The 22,343-nt window shown below is 39.6% G+C and overlaps 3 protein-coding genes across 3 annotated transcripts; 2 read left to right on the plus strand and 1 right to left on the minus strand.

Annotated features, from left to right (window-relative positions):
• The first annotated feature begins 2,432 nt into the window (after positions 1–2,432).
• On the plus strand, positions 2,433–10,655 carry LOC139305769 (fatty-acid amide hydrolase 2-A-like). Its single transcript, XM_070929720.1, has 11 exons — positions 2,433–2,677; positions 3,754–3,836; positions 4,421–4,557; positions 4,848–5,057; positions 6,060–6,179; positions 6,706–6,841; positions 7,027–7,144; positions 7,231–7,350; positions 8,498–8,609; positions 9,262–9,450; positions 9,649–10,655. The coding sequence occupies exons 1-11, from the start codon at positions 2,489–2,491 to the stop codon at positions 9,822–9,824; spliced, it is 1,590 nt and encodes a 529-aa protein (XP_070785821.1). The 5' UTR covers positions 2,433–2,488; the 3' UTR covers positions 9,825–10,655.
• Positions 10,656–11,146: 491 nt separating this feature from the next.
• nelfa (negative elongation factor complex member A) lies at positions 11,147–16,960 on the minus strand. Its single transcript, XM_070929836.1, has 11 exons — positions 16,751–16,960; positions 15,344–15,515; positions 14,423–14,584; positions 14,112–14,201; positions 13,828–13,955; positions 13,660–13,729; positions 13,462–13,550; positions 13,246–13,354; positions 12,775–13,103; positions 12,519–12,618; positions 11,147–11,993 (listed from the first exon to the last, which is right to left on the minus strand). The coding sequence occupies exons 1-11, from the start codon at positions 16,958–16,960 to the stop codon at positions 11,809–11,811; spliced, it is 1,644 nt and encodes a 547-aa protein (XP_070785937.1). The 3' UTR covers positions 11,147–11,808.
• A 1,322-nt stretch (positions 16,961–18,282) lies between these two features.
• nicol1 (NELL2 interacting cell ontogeny regulator 1) lies at positions 18,283–20,822 on the plus strand. Its single transcript, XM_070930130.1, has 3 exons — positions 18,283–18,397; positions 19,129–19,217; positions 20,316–20,822. The coding sequence occupies exons 1-3, from the start codon at positions 18,286–18,288 to the stop codon at positions 20,385–20,387; spliced, it is 273 nt and encodes a 90-aa protein (XP_070786231.1). The 5' UTR covers positions 18,283–18,285; the 3' UTR covers positions 20,388–20,822.
• The last annotated feature ends 1,521 nt before the right edge of the window (positions 20,823–22,343 follow it).

Here is a 22,343-nt window from a genome sequence, read left to right on the forward strand (position 1 = left end):
TGAGCAATAGGTGGATGGCATGTGGCGTGTATCCTGTGACAACAGAGACAGGAAAGAAGATGGAAATCAATACAAAAGTGCCCAAAGCCGTCCTCTGTTGTTCACTGACCCTGTATCATTTTACCCCGAAGGCCTGCATTCACAAAGGCTTTAAGGTTCCCATAAAACACAATGGACACTTCATGATCTCAAAATAATGGGCCGTTAACTGCAGTTACATTTGCTTTATGCACTTTCCCAGACAGCAGCATTTCTCCTGCAGCTTCAAAAAGGGATACAAACAATGTCAAATATGTGTTTTCCCTGGTTTCCCCTCTTGTTTCTACATGCCTGGTAGTTTTCTGAGCCTCGGGATTCATCTTACAGGTAAGGAATGATCTGTTTTTCTCCACTCGGTTGGGATCGTGACATGTTTGTGTTATGTTTTTTGGACTGGGCGTACCCCTCCGAGGAGTATTTACCTTTTAATTCTGTGCCCGTCACTTCATTTTGTCAACAGAAAATGTGGTTTATTGGATAGGATGACAGATGCACAGACCCCCTCTCATTAGTGAAAACATTTATCAGAGCTACAGGAGCTATTATTTAACATATATACACCATCAAGCTGCTCTTATCAAAATAAATCAGATTACATATTGATCACTTAACTCAACATATAGTGTTATAATGCTCTTGTAGATGTTAGTTTTAACCTAAAAATATATAGTTTCAGCCAACAAATACACTGAAAAAAGTCCAATATATGCAAGTTAGGCTGATGCAAGTATCATACGTGGTTAAAGAGTTAATTTCAATTATTTTACTTAAGTAAAAATATCAATACAACAAGGCAGAAGTATTATCAGCAAAATGAACTTCAAGTATCAAAAGTAAAAGTATTTGTTATGCAGAAAAACAGTCCTTTTTATATATATTGCTCTATATATTATTAATATTCAAGTAAAGTACAAGTACCTCAGATTTGTAGTTAAGTACAGAACTTTAGTAAATGCACTTAATTACATGGCACCACTGATTTTTAACCAAGCTGAATCTTTAATTATTTATTTTTATTTATTTTGTTGTCACAGGAAAAAAGAGAAATGAAGCAGAGGATGCCAATGAGATGAAAGGCATGAACATGCAGTAAGATAAGATGTTATCAAAGGCCTCAATAACGTTTCACTAGCAATCTTTCAAAAGGTTAAATAACATAATTTATAAAGTCTGTGTGGAGCCACTGAATGCATCGTGTAAAACCTGTTCCTCTCAGTGTGATGGTTGTGTTGGTGGTGCAGTATGAGCTGACTGTAACAGACAGTATGGATTCTCCTTTAACCCACTGACCTGCATTGCAGAGGCGGTTTACGTGTTCTGTATGTTCAATGAGGAATTAAAGTCTTTAGCAATGCTGCCCTCTAGCGTTGACAGACAGTTACTTCATCCGGATATTATTTTAGAGTCAAATACAAAATGGCCCATTTCAGAATAATGTATATTATGTTATTGGATTATAATTATTGAAGCATTAATGTTAAATTTCAATGTTGCAGCATGTAAAGGTAGAGCTAATGTTAATTATCCTGCAGTGATCAGTCTGATCACCTGATCTGATCTTAACCTATAAAAATACATCATAATTTGTTTGCTGATTATATCTTAATACTATTCATCTGAATAAACTAAAAATAGGAAGTATAAATGGATTAAAGTATTTAACTCTAATATAATGTCTCATTTCTGGCCTGTGTGAAGGCAAAAGTTAGTCACGTTGAATTTGCCGTTTCATCGTTTGATAATAAAAGGTTTTAATGCTATCTCTAAATATACAATTCAAATACCAGTTTAACACGCACAATAGAGCTATTTACCCAACCACATTTATGTTAAATTCCCAGGTTAAACTTTACCTTTCATCCCTGGGGCCGATATAGGTCACTGTCAAGTTATCCAGAATAAATCATATGTATTCCGGTCATCATTTCGAAATAAGACTCGTATTGCATACATTGTCTTGCTATTGTTTGCAATTTTAGATTCACCTTGAAAGTTCATTCTTGACCCTGGGAATAGTAGTTTGACCAATAACTAAATACATAAATAGATAGATAGATATATGTTAGTTATTGGAATACAATGTACAATATTTACCACTGAAATTAGGAAAGGGTTAAAAAGTCAAGTAAGGTACAAGTACCCCCAATTTCTACTTAAGTACAGTACAAAGAGTAAATGTACTCAGTTATATTCCACCACAGGCAATAACTATAAAGCTGAAACTAATCTACAATGTTGCTATATGAAGCCCATTTAATGGTTTTATTTTGAAGGTAAATTTCCGGTTCTAGCCTCACGCTCACTAACCTGTGCTAGCTTAACTAGCTGGTATATGTATATATCCTCCAGCCGCTGCATGCTAGGAGGTGTCCGGTAGTGTTGGCGACAGCGTCGGTGTGACCGCAGCCGAACAATCGTTGACCGTCCTTCCTCCCTCCGCGGTGGAAACATGGCACTGAGCCGTCTGGAAAAGGCCCAGGTATGGCTCTTCAAAGCGGTCATGGGAGTCCTCTTTGTGCTGTTTCGGCTCTTCTCGCCCCGGAGATCTGTTATGTCCGGGAAGAAGCTCCCGCCCGTCCGCAACCCTCTGCTGCTCGTGTCAGCGACGCAGCTCGCCAAGAAGATCCGACGGAAAGAGGTGTGTACCCGGGGAAACCGAGTGAGGACTGCGGCTGGACAGACAAGCGTGTTTTAGTGGCTTCAGACCAACAAATAGTCACTTCTACTTAACTAATGTTGGTTAATGGTTGTTTAGACTCACAAAAGTTACATAAGCTGTTTGGCTTTAAATCTGGCTTTTCAGTGAAGTGTGAAGTCTTACATCCACGTAGCATGTTTCTCAATATCATCTCAATATCTGGTCCACTGTCTAATGAACTTTTCCCTGCAGTTTTATTTTATTTATTAAGTCTATAAACCTTTAGAAATAAGACAGTAACACCTGTGGAATAACAACACAGCACACACCCGGGCTTCTTATCAGTATACACAACATAAAGTGGACAGTAGAGAAGCAGCTGCTCTGCTATAGCCCTGCAGCCTTTTTGTGAGGCATGCGATCTTCATCTTATTGAGACAGGTTGGACTTTGTGCGGTTTTGACTGCATTATGTTGTAAAGAATCCACAGTATATTGGAGAGGGGGAGAAACACCATTAAACACTGCAAGTTCATAACCATAAGCTTCACAAGTCGTGTATTCATTGTAGGGCTATTGGCTTGCAGCATATTGTGCAAGTGTTGCTTTTATGTAGAGCTGAAACAACTGGTCGATTAATCAATTAGTGAACAATTTTGAAAAGAGATTATTAGTCAAGTTTCAGCTTGCGAAATGTGGATATCTTCAGGTTTTCTTTTACTGTTTCTTACATGTTATTATAAACAGATTGGTTAACAGGATAACTGAGAAAACAGCACATTCATCTATCATGAAAATAACTGCTGCTCTAAATAGTTGCTGCTCTACTTTATGTCCACGCCCACTGTTATGTTAGCAGTGGAACATAAAAAGTTAAAGGATATCAATACATTTACACATTTATGAAAGAATGCATTTTTTCTCCTCTCCCTCCATCTTTAGGACAAACCTGTTTAATATGTCACCTGGAGGAATGAAGTGTACTTTTTTTTCCCACTTCTGGCGGTTTTACTTTTTCTGTTGTGTGTAACTAGTCCTAACACTCATATTTATAGTCTAAATGTTGTGTTTCTGCAGGTGTCAAGTGTGGAGGTGGTGCAGGCTTACATTGACAGGATCCAGGAAGTCAACCCTCTTCTGAACGCTGTTGTAAAAGACCGGCAAGAAAGAATCATTCCTCCTTACCTGATACTTTTACTTTTGTCTTTTTATGTTCATGTTGAATCAATTAATCGTTTTACTCATATTTTAAAGCAAATATTTTCTGGCTCCGGCTTCTCAAATGTGAGGATTTGATGCATTTCTTTGTTGTACATGATAGCAAACCTAATGTTTTTGGGTTTCGGGCTGTTGGTCAAACAAAACAAGACATTTAAAGATGTTACATTGGGCTGTTGGAAATTATAATACGCATTTTTCACAATTTTCTGACATTTTATAGACAAAAAAATCGTTTTAACAAGAAAAGAATTGGCAGATTAATTTATAAAGAAAATAATCGTTAACTGCAGCCCTATTGTGCTCCCATGTCTTTTTATTAATAATTATTCCTCCTTGTGGGTGTTTGGAGCAAAGTTATTGTTTCTTTTAATGCTGTCATTTTCCTTTTTAACTTGTACAAAGTGTACTCGTATCAAAGATGACAGAAAAATGAAATTAATTATATAAAGAGTTATAACTGTCATGGCAACACTTGAATTCTGCCATATTTACATTTAAACAATTTGTCTCTCTCTCCGTCCAGGTTCGATGCTGCCCTCCAGGAGGCGGCCCAGGTCGACAAGCTGATTGAGGAGGAAACGGGAGGAGAGGAGGTGCTGGAGGACCGACTACCTTTACTGGGAGTCCCGCTCTCTGTCAAAGAGTGCTATGCCCTCCAGGGTAAATTCCAGACATCGAATATCCTGTCGGTCACTTGAAACCAGGCACTTTACTTTGACTACATACATCAAATAACCAGAATTTGAGTCAACATTTGATACTGGTAACAGATATCCACTCACCCATTCACAGTTTAGTGTAACTTTTTTCTGAATACATCATGTTGTGTGATGAAAACACACTCAAAAAAAAGCATTTCCAGCAAATAATGTTCTTGAAATTAGTCAGTGTTTTTGTTTGGGGTTTACTCCACGCTGCAGTTGAGCATCTGACACATTTGCGTCTTGCAGGCATGCCCTACACTGTAGGTTTGATGTCCAGGCGAGGAGTCACGGCCACCGTCGACGCTCCAGCGGTGGCCCTGTTGAAGAGAGCGGGGGCCATCCCGCTGGGCGTCACCAACACCAGTGAGATGTGTATGTGGTCCGAGTCCCACAACCACCTCCACGGCATCACCAACAACCCGTACGACCTGGAGAGGATACCAGGAGGAAGTTCAGGTCAGCAGCTCTCGGTTTAACCTCGAGTCGACCTCTCTTTCAGGCAGGGAGTCAGACGCTGTTGTTGACTTGAGGTTCAGAGCCAAGAAGCATTTATTGAGACCAGCTTATTGTTGGAGTCAGTCTCTTTGTCTCCTGGAATAGCCCCGATAATCATATTACACTGCAGACGCACAAACACAGAGGCTCTGGCCCTGGTCCCTGGAAGGGAAACTCTTAAAGGGGAAGGGGAGTACTACTACATATGTGGAAACAAGTTGTATAAAGTCTTTTGTGGCTCCAGAGAGAGCTGCACAAAGTTTGTTAAACTGCCTCAAATGATGTCACTTGAAGACTACAAGTTTGAAAATTAAAAAAAATCTGTTTGTGTGGAGTTAGAAAGAAGTGAGCTCACCAGACCTCTGCAGCCCGCTCCTCACCTCTGTTTGAGGCTAGCAGCTCGAGGCTACATTAGCAGCTACTAGCATGACACACCCAAATCTCCAACTGAAGGAAGAAGAATGAGTGCACAATAATTTAATTTAATTCATTATGTGCAAACATGGTTGAAGACTCTTGAGTTATAGATGGAACTTTGTGTTTCTCAATTGATCATACCTCAAAATATAGGCCTTGCCTTCTCATTACCTTACAGTACTTTTATTTGGCAAATGCTATTGTCCATAGGGATTTACTGTAAGTGCATTCAGACCCTAAAGAAACAAGAGCTCGGTGTATTTTGGAAGTATAAGTTCTCTGAGGTGATAAACAAAACATTAACTAAGACATAATATAAAGACTTGTTGTTGTCGAGGACTCCACTACTAAGAGCCATGATAAGAAAAGCTATATTATAGTATATAACATTATTTATTAGGTGTTCTGGAAAATTGAATATTGAATAATTGTTGCAGTTAATGTTAATGTTGTAGTAGTAGTGTAGTATTATTAAACAAGACTGTGGATAAAGCAGGACTGCCAGCTTATCTCTCCTCTCTCTCTCTGCTTACCTGCCGGCCTCAGGTGGGGAGGGCAGTATACTGGGAGGAGCAGGCGCAGTCATCGGCGTGGGCTCAGACATCGGCGGCAGCATCCGTATGCCCTGTTTCTTCAACGGTATATTCGGCCATAAAACCACCCCCGGTAAGAGAAACTACATGTTAAATATGTATTAATGCAGCCCGTCCTTATTCAGTGTGCTGCTGCAGTATCCGTTATATTAAATGACAATGTAAAAGGGGTCGCTGGTAGTGATGAACCCGAATTATCACTTGAATCTGCAGCCCTCATTCACAGAGCTTTTTTTTTTTAGTGAGTTTCAAGTCATTGTTTAGCTTGGTTCACTCTCATGGCATCTTTTTCAGCTGTTTTTAGTGAGAAAGCTCTAAAAACACACTGTTCACAATATGTTCAGCACCAAACAGCAGACAGACACAGTTAGCGACTAGCTGAGACCAGAAACAGAGCTAAAAGAGATTAAATATATCAGGTGGAAATCACTACAAATGAATGCTAATGTTTCTCCTTAAGTGCTGGATGTGTAAACAAGCCACTGTTTGCTAACAAGTTTACCACATCAACTTAAAAGGTGATAATATGTCAGTGTTCTTATTGTTTCTGCTGCCGGCAAGGGCCCACAAAAATGAGTTACTGTGATGTGTGTCTGCAGGTGTCGTGTCCTTTGAGAACCAGTACCCTCCTTGCTCCGGCAGACACGAGGAGTACATCAGCAATGGTCCCATGTGCCGCTACGCTGAGGACCTGCTGCCCATGCTCAGTATCATGGCAGGACCCAAAGCTCACATGTAAGAGCTGAATGAGTGTGTTTTTTCCAAAACCAGCTAACTTTATAAACATTCAGATACTTTCTAAGCGTTCTTTTTTCTTGGAGGTTTTCTTGCAGCGCTTGGTAAAAATCAAAACCAAACAATGGCCTTTGTCCGCTAATGTTTGTCTAATTTGCAGTATTTGCTTCCACATGTTTACACAGGTTGTCTTTAAACACGAAGGTTGACTTAAAGAAGCTGCGGTTCTTCACCATCCCTCACGATGGCGGCTCTACTGTGACGTACCCCGTCAGCAAAGAGCTCATGGAGATTCAGAGGAAGGTGCGTTGAATCCATTGGTCAAATCACTTCTGCAGAACCGGGCGTATCAGGAAGGTTAATTAAAATCCTCACGCGATGTTCTTCAGGTGGTGGAGCGTCTGGAGGCCGACCTCGGGGTGAAAGTCCAAGAAGCTCGTTTCCCAGAGCTCCGCTATGGCTTCCAGATCTGGGACACCTACATGGGCCTTCCTGACGAGAAGGGCAAGGTAGCTGACAACCTTGATCCAGAGCAGCGTGTCCCTGCCTGTCTGTGCAGGACAGTTATTGGACATGAAACAGGAAACAGTCGTGAATCTGTCTAATAAGACGTGAATGTGAAAGAAAGCAGGTTGAGTCTTAGTCACAGCGCCTATTGTAGTCTGCTGCCCAGAAACGGTTCACTAATCTGTTTAGCTTTAGCATACCACACACACACACACACACACACACACACAGTGCTATGGGGTTTGCAGGGTCCTTTGGTTAGTTGAATAAGTTATTATTACTGTCATGCCATTCATGGTTTCCTGGTATAAAATGTTACTGCAATGATAATGTAATGTAAATAATGTGTTGCTCTGCAGAACTTGTACTTTTGATTCTTCTAAGTACATTTTGTTATAATACTTTTACTAGGATAAGGAAAGGATTAAGTAGGATTTTGAATGAAGACTTTTGCTTGTCATAGAGTATTTTTACATTGTTGTGTTGGTACTTTTACTTCAGTAAACAATGTGAGTACTTCTTCCACCGCGGATTTAAACTAGACTGTAAAGCACCCAGACACTGTGTTCAGTAGCGAACCGCTTTCAAAGGTTATGAAAATTATAAAAACAAATCTATTGCCTGGATAAAAAGCTATATAACAGTTTCTAAAGTTTCAACTATGGCGCCACCCAGTGGTGATGTTTGTTAACATGTTGATGAAAAAACCTTCAGACTGATAAAGCAGCAGGTTTAAATTGATCATAATTCATCATGTTTTCATCAGGCCTCTCTGATGTTGGAAGTCATGTCTCATCTCGCCTCAAAAATACGCAAAGGTCCTTCAGCGGGAGCAAATCTTTTGACTCAAGTGGATTTTAAAAACTATTTCAGGCATCAAATGTTGCAAAAAAATCATGAAAAGCTTCTCTAATATTTTGTGTGCTGTGTACAGTGTGTATTATCTGAGCGCTACTATTTTGAGGTACTTTATGACATAAATAAATCACTTAGTGACTTGTTTTAAATGAAAACCTGGTGTTGAGGTAACACACTCACAGTAAAGGCACTAACACAGGTTAGTGTCACCACAAATATAATATACACACTCTTGTGTAATTTGTGATTGTTTAGAAATAAATAATAAATATAATTGTTTTCTTGCCTTAGCCTCCTCAGACATTTGCTGAGCTGATTGGGGAACCAGGACGACCCGTGTGGCCTCTGTGGGAGCTGCTGAAATGGATGGTGGGAAAATCCGAGCATACCATGGCTGCTATTGGTAAGAGGGAAAAATATTGATTATAATTTATTTTCATTTGTATGAAGCTATTAAGGTTTACTCTCTCATCATTATTTCAAGACTGTCTTCATTGCATTTTATTTCCTAATTGCCTTTTTCATTCCATTTGTAATATCACACGCCTCCTGCCTCTAACAAGCCCAACAACTGCTACCAAATGTAGCCAGTTAGCTCCTGTTAGCTAGAGCAACAACAACGCTAAGCAGTTCTGAATCAACCAACTAACTGTTTCTTTTAAATACTTGACATAATTTATTCATATAAATATCTATTTCATAACAATATTGTACACTTTGGGGGCTCCATACAATACTGCACAGTATCACAAACTACATAAAAACAGATACATTTATTATTTGGAGAAAAACAATTTGTTGTTTGTTGTAAAATAGGTATCATCTATGATATGTAAAATTAAAATAAAAGAAAATGAGTACATACTCATATTGGCAGTTATGACGTCTCCAGCATGAAATCAAACAACAACATATGCACAGTTACACAAAATAAACTTTGGTTATTAAATACATTTTGTGTAATTGTGGCTGCTTGAAGTCTTCCTGTGTTATTCTGGTCGACGGCGTCTTAAAGCTGCAGCTGTGAACAGTATGAGTGTGCGTGACGTGTTCAGGTCTGGCCCTGGTGGAGATGACCCAGGTGTCCAAACCCTCACCCTTCATCATCCATCAGAAGGAGAAGCTGCAGAAGGGAGTGGACGAGCTGCTGGGGACTGACGGTGTCTTTCTTTACCCCTCGCACACCAGAGTGGCTCCTAAACACCACCACCCGCTCTTCAGACCCCTTGACTTTGCCTACACAGGTCAGTCCTCCTCAACTGTCCACAGTTCTGTCTCTTTCTTCTTCTGTGAGAATGCGCCACTAAAATGATCAAACTTTATACGTAATATTTCCAGTTACAGGACATCTCCCAACCTCCAGTAAAGTTGTCAGAAGGTGCTCCAGTCTTATTTTTATTTCCACATATGAAACCGTGACGTCCATTCTTCTCTGCCTCCAGGTATAATCAACATCCTCGGGCTGCCGGTCACCCAGTGCCCTCTGGGTCTGGGTGAGGAAGGTCTGCCCCTGGGTCTGCAGGTCGTTGCTGGGAAGCTGCAGGACCGCCTGACCCTCGAGGTGGCTCTCTACTTGGAAAAGACGTTTGGAGGCTGGAGGGAACCCGGAGCCGACTAAAACCACACGCTAACAGCCATGAACCAAACCTCCGGACTGGATCTGGCTGGATGTGGATTGAAGATTGTGGTACTCTCTGTCTGCCTTGCTGCTTGCCGTAGTACACAAATACTAAGAGGTACAATCAGATCGTTGAATATTCAAGTGGAAGAGATTGATTTTTGCACTCAGTCGTTCCATTAAGTGCAAGTCATGATTTTATCATTTACCCTGTTCAAGGACTGTTGCGTCATGAGCACAAGCTTTAAAAACAGGTTGATTTTCATATTAATGGAAATGTCTTTTAATTGAACATTCACATTATCACGCAAAACAGGGCCTCTGAGCTGTTCATACTTATCTTTTATACAACTTAGACAATTACTTTTCCCTTGTTTTTACATGGGGCAGTAGTCCTACTGTTTTGTACTATTTTAACCCTCAGAAGGTAGAAGTACACAACAGGCTCAAGGTGTTCCTGTTGTTTTTACCAATTAGACTCCTGCTCATGTTCACATTTGGTGGAGCTAATCTGGACTTTGCTGGTGTTACCTTATTTCATATATATGAAAGATTCAAAAAGGTGTGATTTGACCTGCATGAACAGGTGTAGAGAGGTTAAATCGAGTGTGGTCAGGAGGACACGCTCACACATCCCAGAGGAAGTCCAGTCAGCCAGAATAATAAAACACCTGTACAGATGTGTGCTGTAAATGTGCTGGGTTTTTGATTCATTAGTAATGCTGACAAAACCTTCGTTGCGTGGTAATGTGAATGTTGCATAATGGCAGTTCATTGATTGTGGTGCCTGTTTTCTGCTGCAACGCATTTGTTTCAGTTAATTAAAAGAAAAAAAAGGTCTGAATCTTTTCTCTCATTTATAACTTCACTGCTTCTTATTACAATATGTTTTTGCAGTCACATGGTTGTTGTTGTTGTTGACATAGTGAAATAGTTTGACAGTTGGGAAATACGCTTATTCACTTCTCATGTCTGTACAATAAATATGAAGCTACAGCCAGAAGTGGACTAGCTTAGCTTAGCACAAAGAGGGGAAACAGGTAGCCTGGCTCTGAAATCCACCCAGCAACACCTTTTTAAAGCTCACTAATTAACATTATATCTCGTTTGTTTAATGTGTACCAAAACTGAAGCTGCAGAAATGCTTTGCTTCACGTTAATGCACAGGAATTTAAGAAATCTTCCCAAATACACTTGTCAGCATTGGATTATTTCACAGCAGAGTAAATGTATCGAGGGAAGGAAAAGGCACAACGGGAAACCATTGATAAACTCCCTCAACAAAAAAGAAAAGTGAATAAGAAAGATGAGAAACGCCCCCATGGAGTCTGTTGTCACTTTATTTTCTTCCCTTCTTTTGAAAAAGGATGAAAAATTATTAAACATCTACCAGAAGGCTCCAAACAGAACTTGACAGCATTGAAAAATATTCACCGCTCATTTCTTTTGGTCACCTCTGTGATGACTGTCATTATTCTCTCTTTTTGTTGTTGTTGTTGTTGTTGTCACAAATCATGATTCTGATCTGAAAGGTCGAAGAAAAGCTGCGAATGTCACATTCATACAGGAAAATACAGACAGCTCGTCTTGTCGTCTTTCTAGACTCGTGACATGCTTGTACCTCAGAGTACAAATGTTGAAAGGTGTCTGCCGTGAGAATAATTCTTCTGCTCAGACTCGTATAACGCTCTCACCCCTCCTGAACACAGCATCATTCAGGAATCGGAGGGGACTTAAAAACTGAAACAATAAAAAGGGTAAGGGAAACAAACGAAAAGTACAGAAATATTCTTCAAAGAGTCCTGCATTTTGGCGGTGCAGGAAAAGGGAGGACCTTTTCTCTCCTTGATGATCTCTCACCTGCCCAGTGCTTGATTTGGCCCAAATGTGTATGCAAATACTTGGATGTGTAAACATGTTTTTTTTTTTTTTTTTGAAGTGGATAAGAAATTTTGGGTGTGTGATTTTGAGCGAGCGAAGCGCCTCAGGAGGTGTTGGTGATGGGTTTGTATTTCTTGAGGCGGGTCCACTGTCCTGTGGAGTAGTTCATTTCGAAGACTGTGTCCACCAGCATGGTGGTGCTGCCGGTGCCGTCGGCTTTGGGCAGAACCTCTGTGTGTTCGCTCAGCTTGATCTGGATGATCTCCCCCTGCTCCGGGCACGGGTTCTCTGACAGACAGGAGCAAGTAGACTGGTTATTATTGGCCTATGTGTGTTTAGGAATCACCGACACAGACACTTCCTGTAATCATATGTGTAGTGCACTGTGTAGTGCATTTATGCCGAAAATTGAATACCAGGAATTTAGATGCCTGTATTTCTTGGAAATGTTGGCCAAAATATGGTTCTTTTCCAGGACAAATACCTGCAGGATCTCATGTTTTTAGTGTTCACTTACTGAAGAAATAAAAACTGAAGACACCTCCAAACACCATTAACGCTAGATAGATAAATCATGGGCTGAGTGTATCGTTACACCCCTGCTAGGGTCAGTTTAAACTCTCATGCTAACAAAAATGTGTTGCATGCTTCAGGATTTTGCTTGTTGTGCAGGAGTTATGGCTCATTTGTAAAAGTATATGGATCAAAACCGGTCTGTGAGGAAAATCACAGTCATCTTGACCAGATAATGATGTTAAATTTACACCAATTAGAAATGAGTGGTTGTTAATGAAAAATATACTACTCCTGTACCTCTGGATCCAGCCATGAAGCCCAGGATGAGGGCCTTCTCTGGTCTGGTGACCTTGTTGGCCGTCTTGAACATCTCCTGGGCAGCGTACATCTGGTCTCTCTGAGGAGCACAAACAGCATGCGGCAGAGAGACTTAGCTGGGAGACACTGAGAGCTTAAATACACAGATTCAATAACACTAATTCAATCAGTCTTGAGAGGAGTTTATATAATGTTTGTGTCCTTCAGCTACCCACGCTCTCCATCTCCACCTTACCGTGAGTGACAGATTCTTTTTGGGCTGGGGCTGTGGTGCCGTAGGGGTTGGTGTCGGGGTGGGGGTCTGAGGTGTGCTGGGAGGCTGGGTGGGGGTCTCTGGCTGGCTGGCAGTTGCGGCTGCTGGGGGCCCGTTGCTGGCGGGGGTGGAGACTGGCGTGCTGGGGGACGTGGGGGTTGCAGGATTCGCCGTGTTGCTCGCGTTGTACATAGGCGTCCTCTGTTTGTACTGGCCTGGTAAGGTGGCGGTGGCGCCAGCGCCAGCTGTTGCCGACTCCTCTGGTTGGCGAGCCGACTGCAGCGTGTCCCGCCCCGAACCACCAGCATTTGCTTTAAAGGAGGTAAGCGAAGAAAAGACATTGTGAGATTGACATGAGAATGTTTTCTTTGCCTCCTTGAACTAATAAGTGTATGAAAGCACTACATTGAGCCCTTTGTGCTAACAATACAATGCTGAGCGGTCTCGTCTAACCTGGCTGCGCCTCGGAGCTGGGAATGTAAGAGGAGGAGGGAACCATGCTGGGTGTGGCTGGTAGGTAGCTGGTTGAAGGCAGAGGATTCTCGTTCAATGCCCCCAGTTTCTGAAAAACAAGTCAAAACGCTATTAGTTATAATAGAGACAGAAAACAGGTGATATGAGACAAAACAGGAGAGGTCAGGAATGTTTGAGTGATGTGACCACAAGTACCTGTGCAGAGACAAGGCCGGCAGCGTAGTCGGGGGTGGTGTTTTCCACCACTGCTTCTTCTTTGGCTGCTTTCTCTCCTGCCTCCGTTTCTACAGCAGAAGAAAACATTAAGTCAGCATCAGTATAATCACACATTATTCTAACTGATGAGTTGATAGTATAGCTCTAAAACTGATGAAGGGCTGGAAATATAAGTACCCAAAGTCTTTCTTCTCCGCTTAGCTTCTCTTCCAGCGCCGACCATATCCAGCTCTGAAATATCCAACAGCTGAAAAAGAGTAAAAAGGCCAATTGTGAGAAAAATCTTAAGCCTCAAACACACAAATTAAACAACAAAAGGTAGCACTTTTGGAAATCCGACCTTACCTTGACCCCCCTCTCCTTACGCAGGGGTGTCCGTGCAGGGGCAATAGGTGTGCGGTTACTGGGAGGGCTGAACATACTGGGGGCAGTGGGGCTGCGGAACGGGGCCTTGGGAATCCCCTTGAGAGGAGCTGTGATGCAAATATTGATACATGTATCAGCAACAGTGACGGAAGACAGGATGAAAAGTTTGTCGGTCATAAAATGGAATAAGTGATAAAAATGTTTTGATGGCACTTGATGATGGCAACAAATGAGCACTGAAAGAGCAGGTGTCTTAAACTCACTAGTAGTGTCAATCTTTTTGACCAATCCTCTCCCTTTGGCATGAAAAGGCACTCCGGCTGTCTTTTTCAGCTGTTGGGCTGTCTCTGTGGCTAGAATAGAAAGGAAAGGAATATGCACAAGAATAAAAAAAATGAACAATTGCAAATACAAATACACATTTCTTCTCTCTTGTATACAATTGTAACTACTGTCTAACAAACACATGCAATAAAAGCACCAAAAGCAAGCCGCAGAAGATAAAATCCTCATTGCTACTTCAAAAATATTTGAAAGAAAAGAAAGGCAGTGTATATAAGTTCAAGTAACTTACATTTCTGTAGCAGCTCTGCTCTGAGGGTTGCACTCTTGGGCTTCCTCTTCAGCTGGAAATGTTTGACGGGGGGTGTGAGGGGTCCCACCAGAGTGGTTAGTGCACTCTTGTTCAGGTACTGGCACTCCAGAGGAAGCATGGCAGACGCCTCGCACTCGCCCACTGGGGAGGAGATTAATAATCAATCAAATTACTGCAGGACAAAAGAAACTACAGTAATTACATAGCAGAGGGTCTGCATATATATTTCAGCTGCACGTCTATAGCCTCACTTTTCTTAAACTTCTCAACTCAGCTTGAATTCCTGTTCACTGTAAGCTAAGCATGTTTCATATAATCATGTGATAACCACGGATAGTTATCAAAAAGGAAGGTCCCACACTCATCAGCCATGTTTGTCTACACCATTACGCCACTTTGGTGGTTAACCAACCATCATTTGGAGGTGTTTTACCAAAACAGTAGTGTAAATACTACTGTGTAAGTGCATTCATTACATGCAATTAGAACCATTGAAATATAAGCCCACCTGTTCCGCAAATTCCCTCTTTGCACAAAACTCCATAACTATATTCATTAGTACAATATTGAGTTGCTCCCACCATTAAAAAGTTTCATAAAACTGCAGGGAACAAGCTGACTGACATAATAAAAGTTCTTGTAGATTTCAATGACTACTTTTCCTAACACATTATGTGGATTTCAAAATGTATGTACGGGGCCAAATGCAATTAAGGAACAGTTCTAATTTGATCAATTTAATCATAATGTGTAGGCAATTCTGCTACAGATACATCTTATTCCTTTTCAGAGCAATACGTTGCGTAATAGGTCAGTAATACTGTGTCGTGTGTCATTTTATTTACATTTTTTGACCTATGAAGTCAATGTTCCAGTCAGTGAGGGTCACACATTTCCTACCTTTCTCCCTGAGTTCTCCAAGAATATCCTGCACGTTTGGATTCTGCTCCTCCAAGTCCAGATTGAGAGAGCCAGTCTCTGGGAAGGACTTGAGGATGTCTGCAACCATCAGCACCCAGGGCTCTGAATCCAGCGTAGCAAGCTGGATTATCTCAGACAGGGCCTCCTTCATCTGGCAGGAGAGGAAGGCGGCGTTAGTGAAACAAAAGATGAACGCCTTACGCTGCCCGAAAAGTTCATGACCACTTAATAACTTACTAGTATTTAACAAAATGATTATTTTATGTATACCGATTCATCTTTTAAATAAAAAATAAAAAAATTGATTGAACTGCAAAAACAATGACAAATGCTCATCAGAAACCCAGTTTTTAAGTTTGCTTATTGTGTCCGAAAATGAAAAAATGCATTTAATTAACAACATCAAATGTATTCATTTGATGTTGTTATTTTGAGAAAACAGCTAAAAGGCAGACATCTGGCAGCAATCAAATCATCTCACATCATTTGAGTGCAAGAGGCACAACTGGGATCTAAGGTTTAATAGTCGATCAAGAATGAATGATGATCAAGAAACGAATTAGCAGATTAATCAACAATGAAAATAATCGTTAGTTGCACGTTGGTAAAATCAACTCAACTATGACCAGCTACAACAAAGTAATCATCAGTAATAATGCAAAAAATGCAACACATGTTCTCATTCCCAACATTTCTTTACTGCTAGTACATGCAGTACTTCAATATAACATCTCAATACTTCCTCTACCACTAGTTAAAACTATACAATAGATTATATTTGGACGCAGATGTAGTTCTTTTGTCTGCGTTTATCAAACTGTCTGAATATGCAAGACACACTGATGACGGGCATCTAACGTTTTAGGGATCTTAACAAGTGACTGTCGGACTAGATGCTGGCACCGCCCTCCAGCTCAGTCAGTTAGCTCTGTTGTGCCCATCCCACCATAATGTCTGTGCGAGCACCGCTAGGCTAATGTTATCCGTTGTAGCTGGTGAACCACTGCTGAAAAACGCAATTATGTGTCAACGTCAAGTTAGTCGTGTAACTGCCTAATGTTAACGTAAATTCGTATGAATATTGTTCTCTAGAAACTGAGGTAAAACCGTCAGGATTAGTCGCAGGAAAAACATCAGTTTGATGTTACTTACGTTAGCCAACGATATTACCGTTACCAATAGTTAAAGATAGCTAGCTAACGCTTACTGAATAGGTTTAATGACATGGTTAGACGTTTCAGTGGTAGTGTAAAACACTCACAGGAACAGCAATGTTTTCTTTTGGAGCAACTAGCCGGAGACTGGCCTCCTGTCGTAGCTGTGTATTTAAGTTAATAGCTTACCTTACCTGCCAGGCTAATAGCTAGCTAGCGCACAGGAACCCACCTCGTCAACGGTCCGCCTGGGAAGATGCAGCATCCCGAGCAGGAGTTTAAGCTTCACTGGTGGCGATAAGCTGGAAAAGCACAGCCGTATGTTGTCAATTACTGACACGGTTAGGAGAGAAGCGATGCTCGGAGGCGTCCAGAGCTCGTCCGTAGATCCCAGTTTGTTGTGAAGCCACAGGCCGGTGTCGCTGTCCTTCATCGACGCCATCTTGGAAAAAGAAGTGTTTTGAGTTCGGGCATTTTAACGGGCTACCTAAGAAAACAGTCAGGACCCCGCCCACACCGGGGTGGGGGCCATTTATCAACATTGAACCATGAAAAATCTACAAAGAAAATATAGGTGTATTTCACCTTTAATAATATGGCTATAACTTTGTTTTGATTAGTTTTGTTTACCCACATGTTTTTATTAATAAAGTTAAAAGGATGTATTTCACCTCTCAAATGTAGCTGCATGGCTATAAATGATAGGAAGGTGCACATTATATAAATGTTGCTCACTTAATTCTTTTAAAATAAACCGAGTAACTTGTAATGTACAATATTGATTCCATATTTTTATTTGCACTGCAGTCTTACACTACTTGAACGGCACAGTACCAACTGGACCACAACTACCTTTTATTATATATTATGATAATCAAAGGTTTACTGCAGCAATACTGCAATGTAAAAACACTAAAAATACTCACTTTTACTGAAGTACAAGTGCAAATAGATAAGTAATACCAACAAAATGTAATAAAGTATCAAAAGTAAAGGCACTTATTATGTAGAATGGCCTGAGTGTTATTAAATATTATATAAAGGGATTATTATTACTTATGTATTAGCATGTAAGCAGCATTTTAATGTGGTAGCTGATCGTTGAACATTTTTACAACTTTATATACATTGGATACTTTAATCTACAACATATACATATTTTGATTTTATGTTTTGTATGGTAAATCTTAATCTGAAAAATTAACTAGTAAACAAAGCTGTAAAATATTTCCCTCTGAAATGGAGTGGTAGAAAATAGAAATACTCAAAACTGCACTTCATTAAATGTACTTATTTACTTTAATACACCTATGATCCATGTATGTAAAGTTGTATAGACATTTATAATATGTGTATTAATTGTACGCTTGTCAAGGCCTTTATTTTGAATGTTGTCACCGGAAGTCTTGATTCTGGTCCCTAAAGCAAATTTTATACGAGCCACACGCATGCGCACTCTCTTAATCTACATTAAACAATCCTAGGTGGCATTTTACGCTGATCTGGTGTTCTGCAAAATATCATCGACTGATTCACGGTAGGTTAACGTACAGCTTGTTAAATAAACAGTGGTTCCTCGCTGTAGACTGTATTTCTTAAATACAAACAAATATTCATCGATGAAAACTGGACTATTTTCTAAACAAAGCAAATCAGATTTTGTTCTTTCATTGACTGACGGCCGTGTAGGACATGTACCGATGTTGTATTTCCACACACTTGCACATTTTATTTCTAATTTCAAAGGTAACTGATCACATCATCACTATGGCATCCAGTGGATATCTGCAGGCAGCGGTGCTCCTTCTGGCGGTCCAGCTCCTCTGTCTCGGTGCAGCTGATGCGGATCAGGAGACCGGGACTGTCATCCCTGCCGAAAGTAGGTGGATTTAAATATGAGATTTGGATTTTTCTGCCTGTTCAGCGCAGGTTTTAAAATGTTTGTTAGGTGGATCTGCCTGACATTGATGTTTTATAGGTTAATGATGGCAGGTCCCCACAGAGGTTTCTTAGTGGGGTTTGTAGGTCATCCTAATTGGTGTCTACATCACAACATGAAAATGGGCCTGCTCTGCTGTTTTAAGACCCATTTTATCATCTATATTAAATTCAAACAATGTAGAGGTTTAAAGGCAAATACCTATGCCACCATTGCTGGTAATTGGAAATTTGACCCCTGGGATCTAGCCTTCTCTAAAGTTCACTATTGTCGAGATGGAAAAGCTTTTGAAATAACGTTTACACCAAAATGTAAAAGTAGACCTCCCCAGTGAAAATCTAATGAATAAAACCAACATAAATAGCTCCTTAAACACAACTATGTATGTTTAAAAAGAGAAATAACACAATCTTCCTCTTACAAATTAAATATTGAATTAAAAAGCACCCAAACACGTGCTTGTTTGATTCAATACACTCAGGGGTTTTGCTGCTCCAGCCCTTCTTGCTCTGGTATGACCACTAGCTTATGGTGGCTAATGTTAGCAAACCGTAGGTAAATATTGCTGTGTAACTAACTAGCAGGAGAATTACTTTATCTACTTGTGCCTCTGTTATACAACTCGTTTTAATAATTGCATTATCCTGTGAATTATTTCCTCTCATTTCCAGGTCGCCCATGTGTGGACTGTCATGCATTTGAGTTTATGCAGAGGGCACTGCAAGATCTAAAGAAGACCGCTTTCAACCTTGATGCCAGGGTGAGTGAAGTCCTAGAAAATAATGTCATCTCCTTGACAGAAGCAGAGGCCCTGTATTATTCATTTTTATGTTTTGATTTGAGAAATTCTTCATCTCCCATGCTATCGAAGTGTTAAATGCTCATGATTCACCAGTTGATGAGTCTTTCCTATAACAATTGTATGATGATGGTGACTTTGTCTTTTAACCATTGATTTTTGAGTTGGATGATGATATGAGGATATACAGCAGGTTTTATAATATGTTGTCATTTTATATACATTGTATTTTATGTGATCTTACATGGTAGGTTTCAGTATATGTTTGACTTATTTATATAATAAATATTTTTGTATTTTATGTTGTAAAATTTGTATGTACTTGTCAGTTTATTCAACAGGGACAATAGGGAGAGGCAATGCAATAGATGTAATGTCTATAAGGCGTCTAGCTCAAGCTAATTTCCTGCCCCGTCACTGTTTAGGTTTTTAAAAATTAAAGTTTAGAGGAAGAAAATACAGAGTGGCTACACTACATGTATTGGCCAGTTCGGGTTTCTATATTTATTTACATTTATATGATCTAGTGAATAATAAATTATGGTTAAATTGGTTATCATGCTGTACACAATAATGTTAGAGTACCAAGAAAAATGCTTCTTTATAATGTACAAACATAATAATCACTTGACCTGATATTTTTTGATAAATATTGTTATTATGTTATAAAAATGTTTGACAAAAAAATCTAAATACTATTTCCAATGCCAACAATGAACCTTTAAGCTCAATAAATAATGTTTTATTTCTATCTTTACTACATAGAGCATTGTCTTTTACGACTTTATCTTTGATTGATGATCAGTTCTAACATCTTTAGGAGAATTATCTTTAAATAAAAACAGCTATATTATTTAAAATGTAGCTTTTCAGCCCTGAGTAATGTCTGCTGACAGTAGAGCAGCTTGTCTGTTGCCTGAGAGGCAAAATCCGGGGGGAAAAAGGTCATAACAGTCCTGGTCTTTTAGCGAATGAAAATAAAGGACAGTGGAAGTCACACCCTTGAGTTGAGCTGATGTTTACATGCAGCGATACGTTGTTTTGTTTTGTCCGTTTCAGACAGAGACGCTGGTGCTGAGGGCAGAGAGGAGGGCTCTGTGTGACTGTATGCCCACCAACTCACTGCGCTGAACTCTGCACTCCACCACCACCACCACCACCACGAGTACACCTGAGGACACTTCCACCTGTCATCACACTGAAAACAACCCTGTTATAAAACCTCTACTCATGCACAGCGATTTTCATCTTAACTTATTTACACAATAGGCACTTTATTTTCTTTTTCTCTCTCATGTCACTGTTGAGTGAAGCTTTGATTTGAAATCATGCATCATAAGGCATGTTATTGTTTTGCCTTATTTGGGACGACTTTTATACCACGGTTGTTTTAGGTTGTGAAACACATGCCTGTGACATTGGTTTGATTGTTTTCATCGTCATAGGATTTGAGTCAGTTCTCATCTGTCTCCTATGAAGCATAAACTATTTTTTGTACTTTTTAGTATTTGACTGTATAATGTAGATACAGTAGAATGAATCGGTAAATTTACTTGTTGAATGTGTTGTATGAGATTAATGTTTACGACGATTATACACATCAAACTGTAGCATCACGTGGAGTTTATTTAACTGCTCAAACTATTTCGATAACAGTTTTAATTAGTTAATTAAATTACTTTTAGGAATCAGTAAACTTTCACTGATTTAAAATGAATTGATTTGCAGCCTGGCTTCATCTTCTTCTGCAAAAAAGGTTGGGTAACCTATTAAGAAAGTTATTTTTCTTTGAAATAACCATGACGATTTTTGTTGTAAAGAAATCCTCAGCAGAAAGTTTACCAAAACTTCAACAAACAATATTTTCAGATTATATTTAGGTGGGAAAAGCGTACTTGTTGGTCTTGATTTAGCACAGCACTGTAGCATGAATTTACAGCACTTTTTGTTAACCTACTGTTAATATAGATTGTTTGTATAAATTCTGTATATGTACACGGGTTTGTACACTTTGTCTTCTCTTGTCTGACAAAGGTGTATGTGAGGAACGATATAGTATCAAATGAACTGCAATATAGTCAGTGGAAAGGAGGTCGGATAGAGGAATGCTAGCTGCAGCCAGGGATACAGAGGTAGAAATAATAATTGTCTTATTGTTGCTTGTTCATGTACTTTGTTAACATTATGTCACAAGACTCCCCATTTATTGTCTAAATGTTGTACCTATCAATAAAAACAATTAATTATCTTTACTGCTTTTATTATTTCCTCTGGCTGGGACTTTTGTTATAGATCATCGGTGTGATCTGAAGAGAAAGAAGTGTGGGTTTGTGCTGGCTTTAATATAGACACATTCATTCACTCATTCATTTTTTTTACTGTGGTCTCTGCTCGGTCTCACAGCTCAGTTGTAGGTGTAGCACTGCGATGACTATGTGTAACAAATGTGTAAAAAGTATTTCCACTTCAACAACGGGCCTCTAGGGCTGCAACCAATGATCATTTTCATTACAGATTAATCTGCCTATTATTTTCTTGATTCATCCATTAATTGTTTGTTAGTTACAGTCCAAAACCTAAAAGATATTTAGTGTAATGTCAAAGAAGAACAAGATAATAAGCAAACATTCACATTTTCGCAACCATAACCACTGATTTTTTGCCATATGTGTCAAAAAATGTCTATGTGTCTATGTTTTTAAACCATATAAATTACATGTATGTTCACGTATATAAGCATTTTTGTGTTTCTCCATTGATCATAATTGAAAAACATTTTTTCCGTGTTGTGTTTCCTCCTTTAAGTCATTTTATATATTTTCTGGTTCCAAGTGTGAGGATTTGCTGCTTTTGCCTGTTTTATATCATTCTAAGTGGAAAATCTTTGAGTTTTGGATTGTCGGTCAGACAAAACAAAAGATGTCAGATGTCCTACTGAAGCTCTGGAAAATTGTGATGGGCATTTTTCACTCTTTCTTTGAGATTTTAGACAAAAATAATGAACGATAATGAAAATAACTGTTATTTGCAGCCCTATACAAAAACAGTAACATGTACATTTAGTTGATGTCGAGTGTTAGTCCTGGT

This window comes from Enoplosus armatus, chromosome 23, assembly GCF_043641665.1.
Source record: "Enoplosus armatus isolate fEnoArm2 chromosome 23, fEnoArm2.hap1, whole genome shotgun sequence".
In the NCBI taxonomy this organism is placed as follows: Eukaryota; Metazoa; Chordata; class Actinopteri; order Centrarchiformes; family Enoplosidae; genus Enoplosus; species Enoplosus armatus.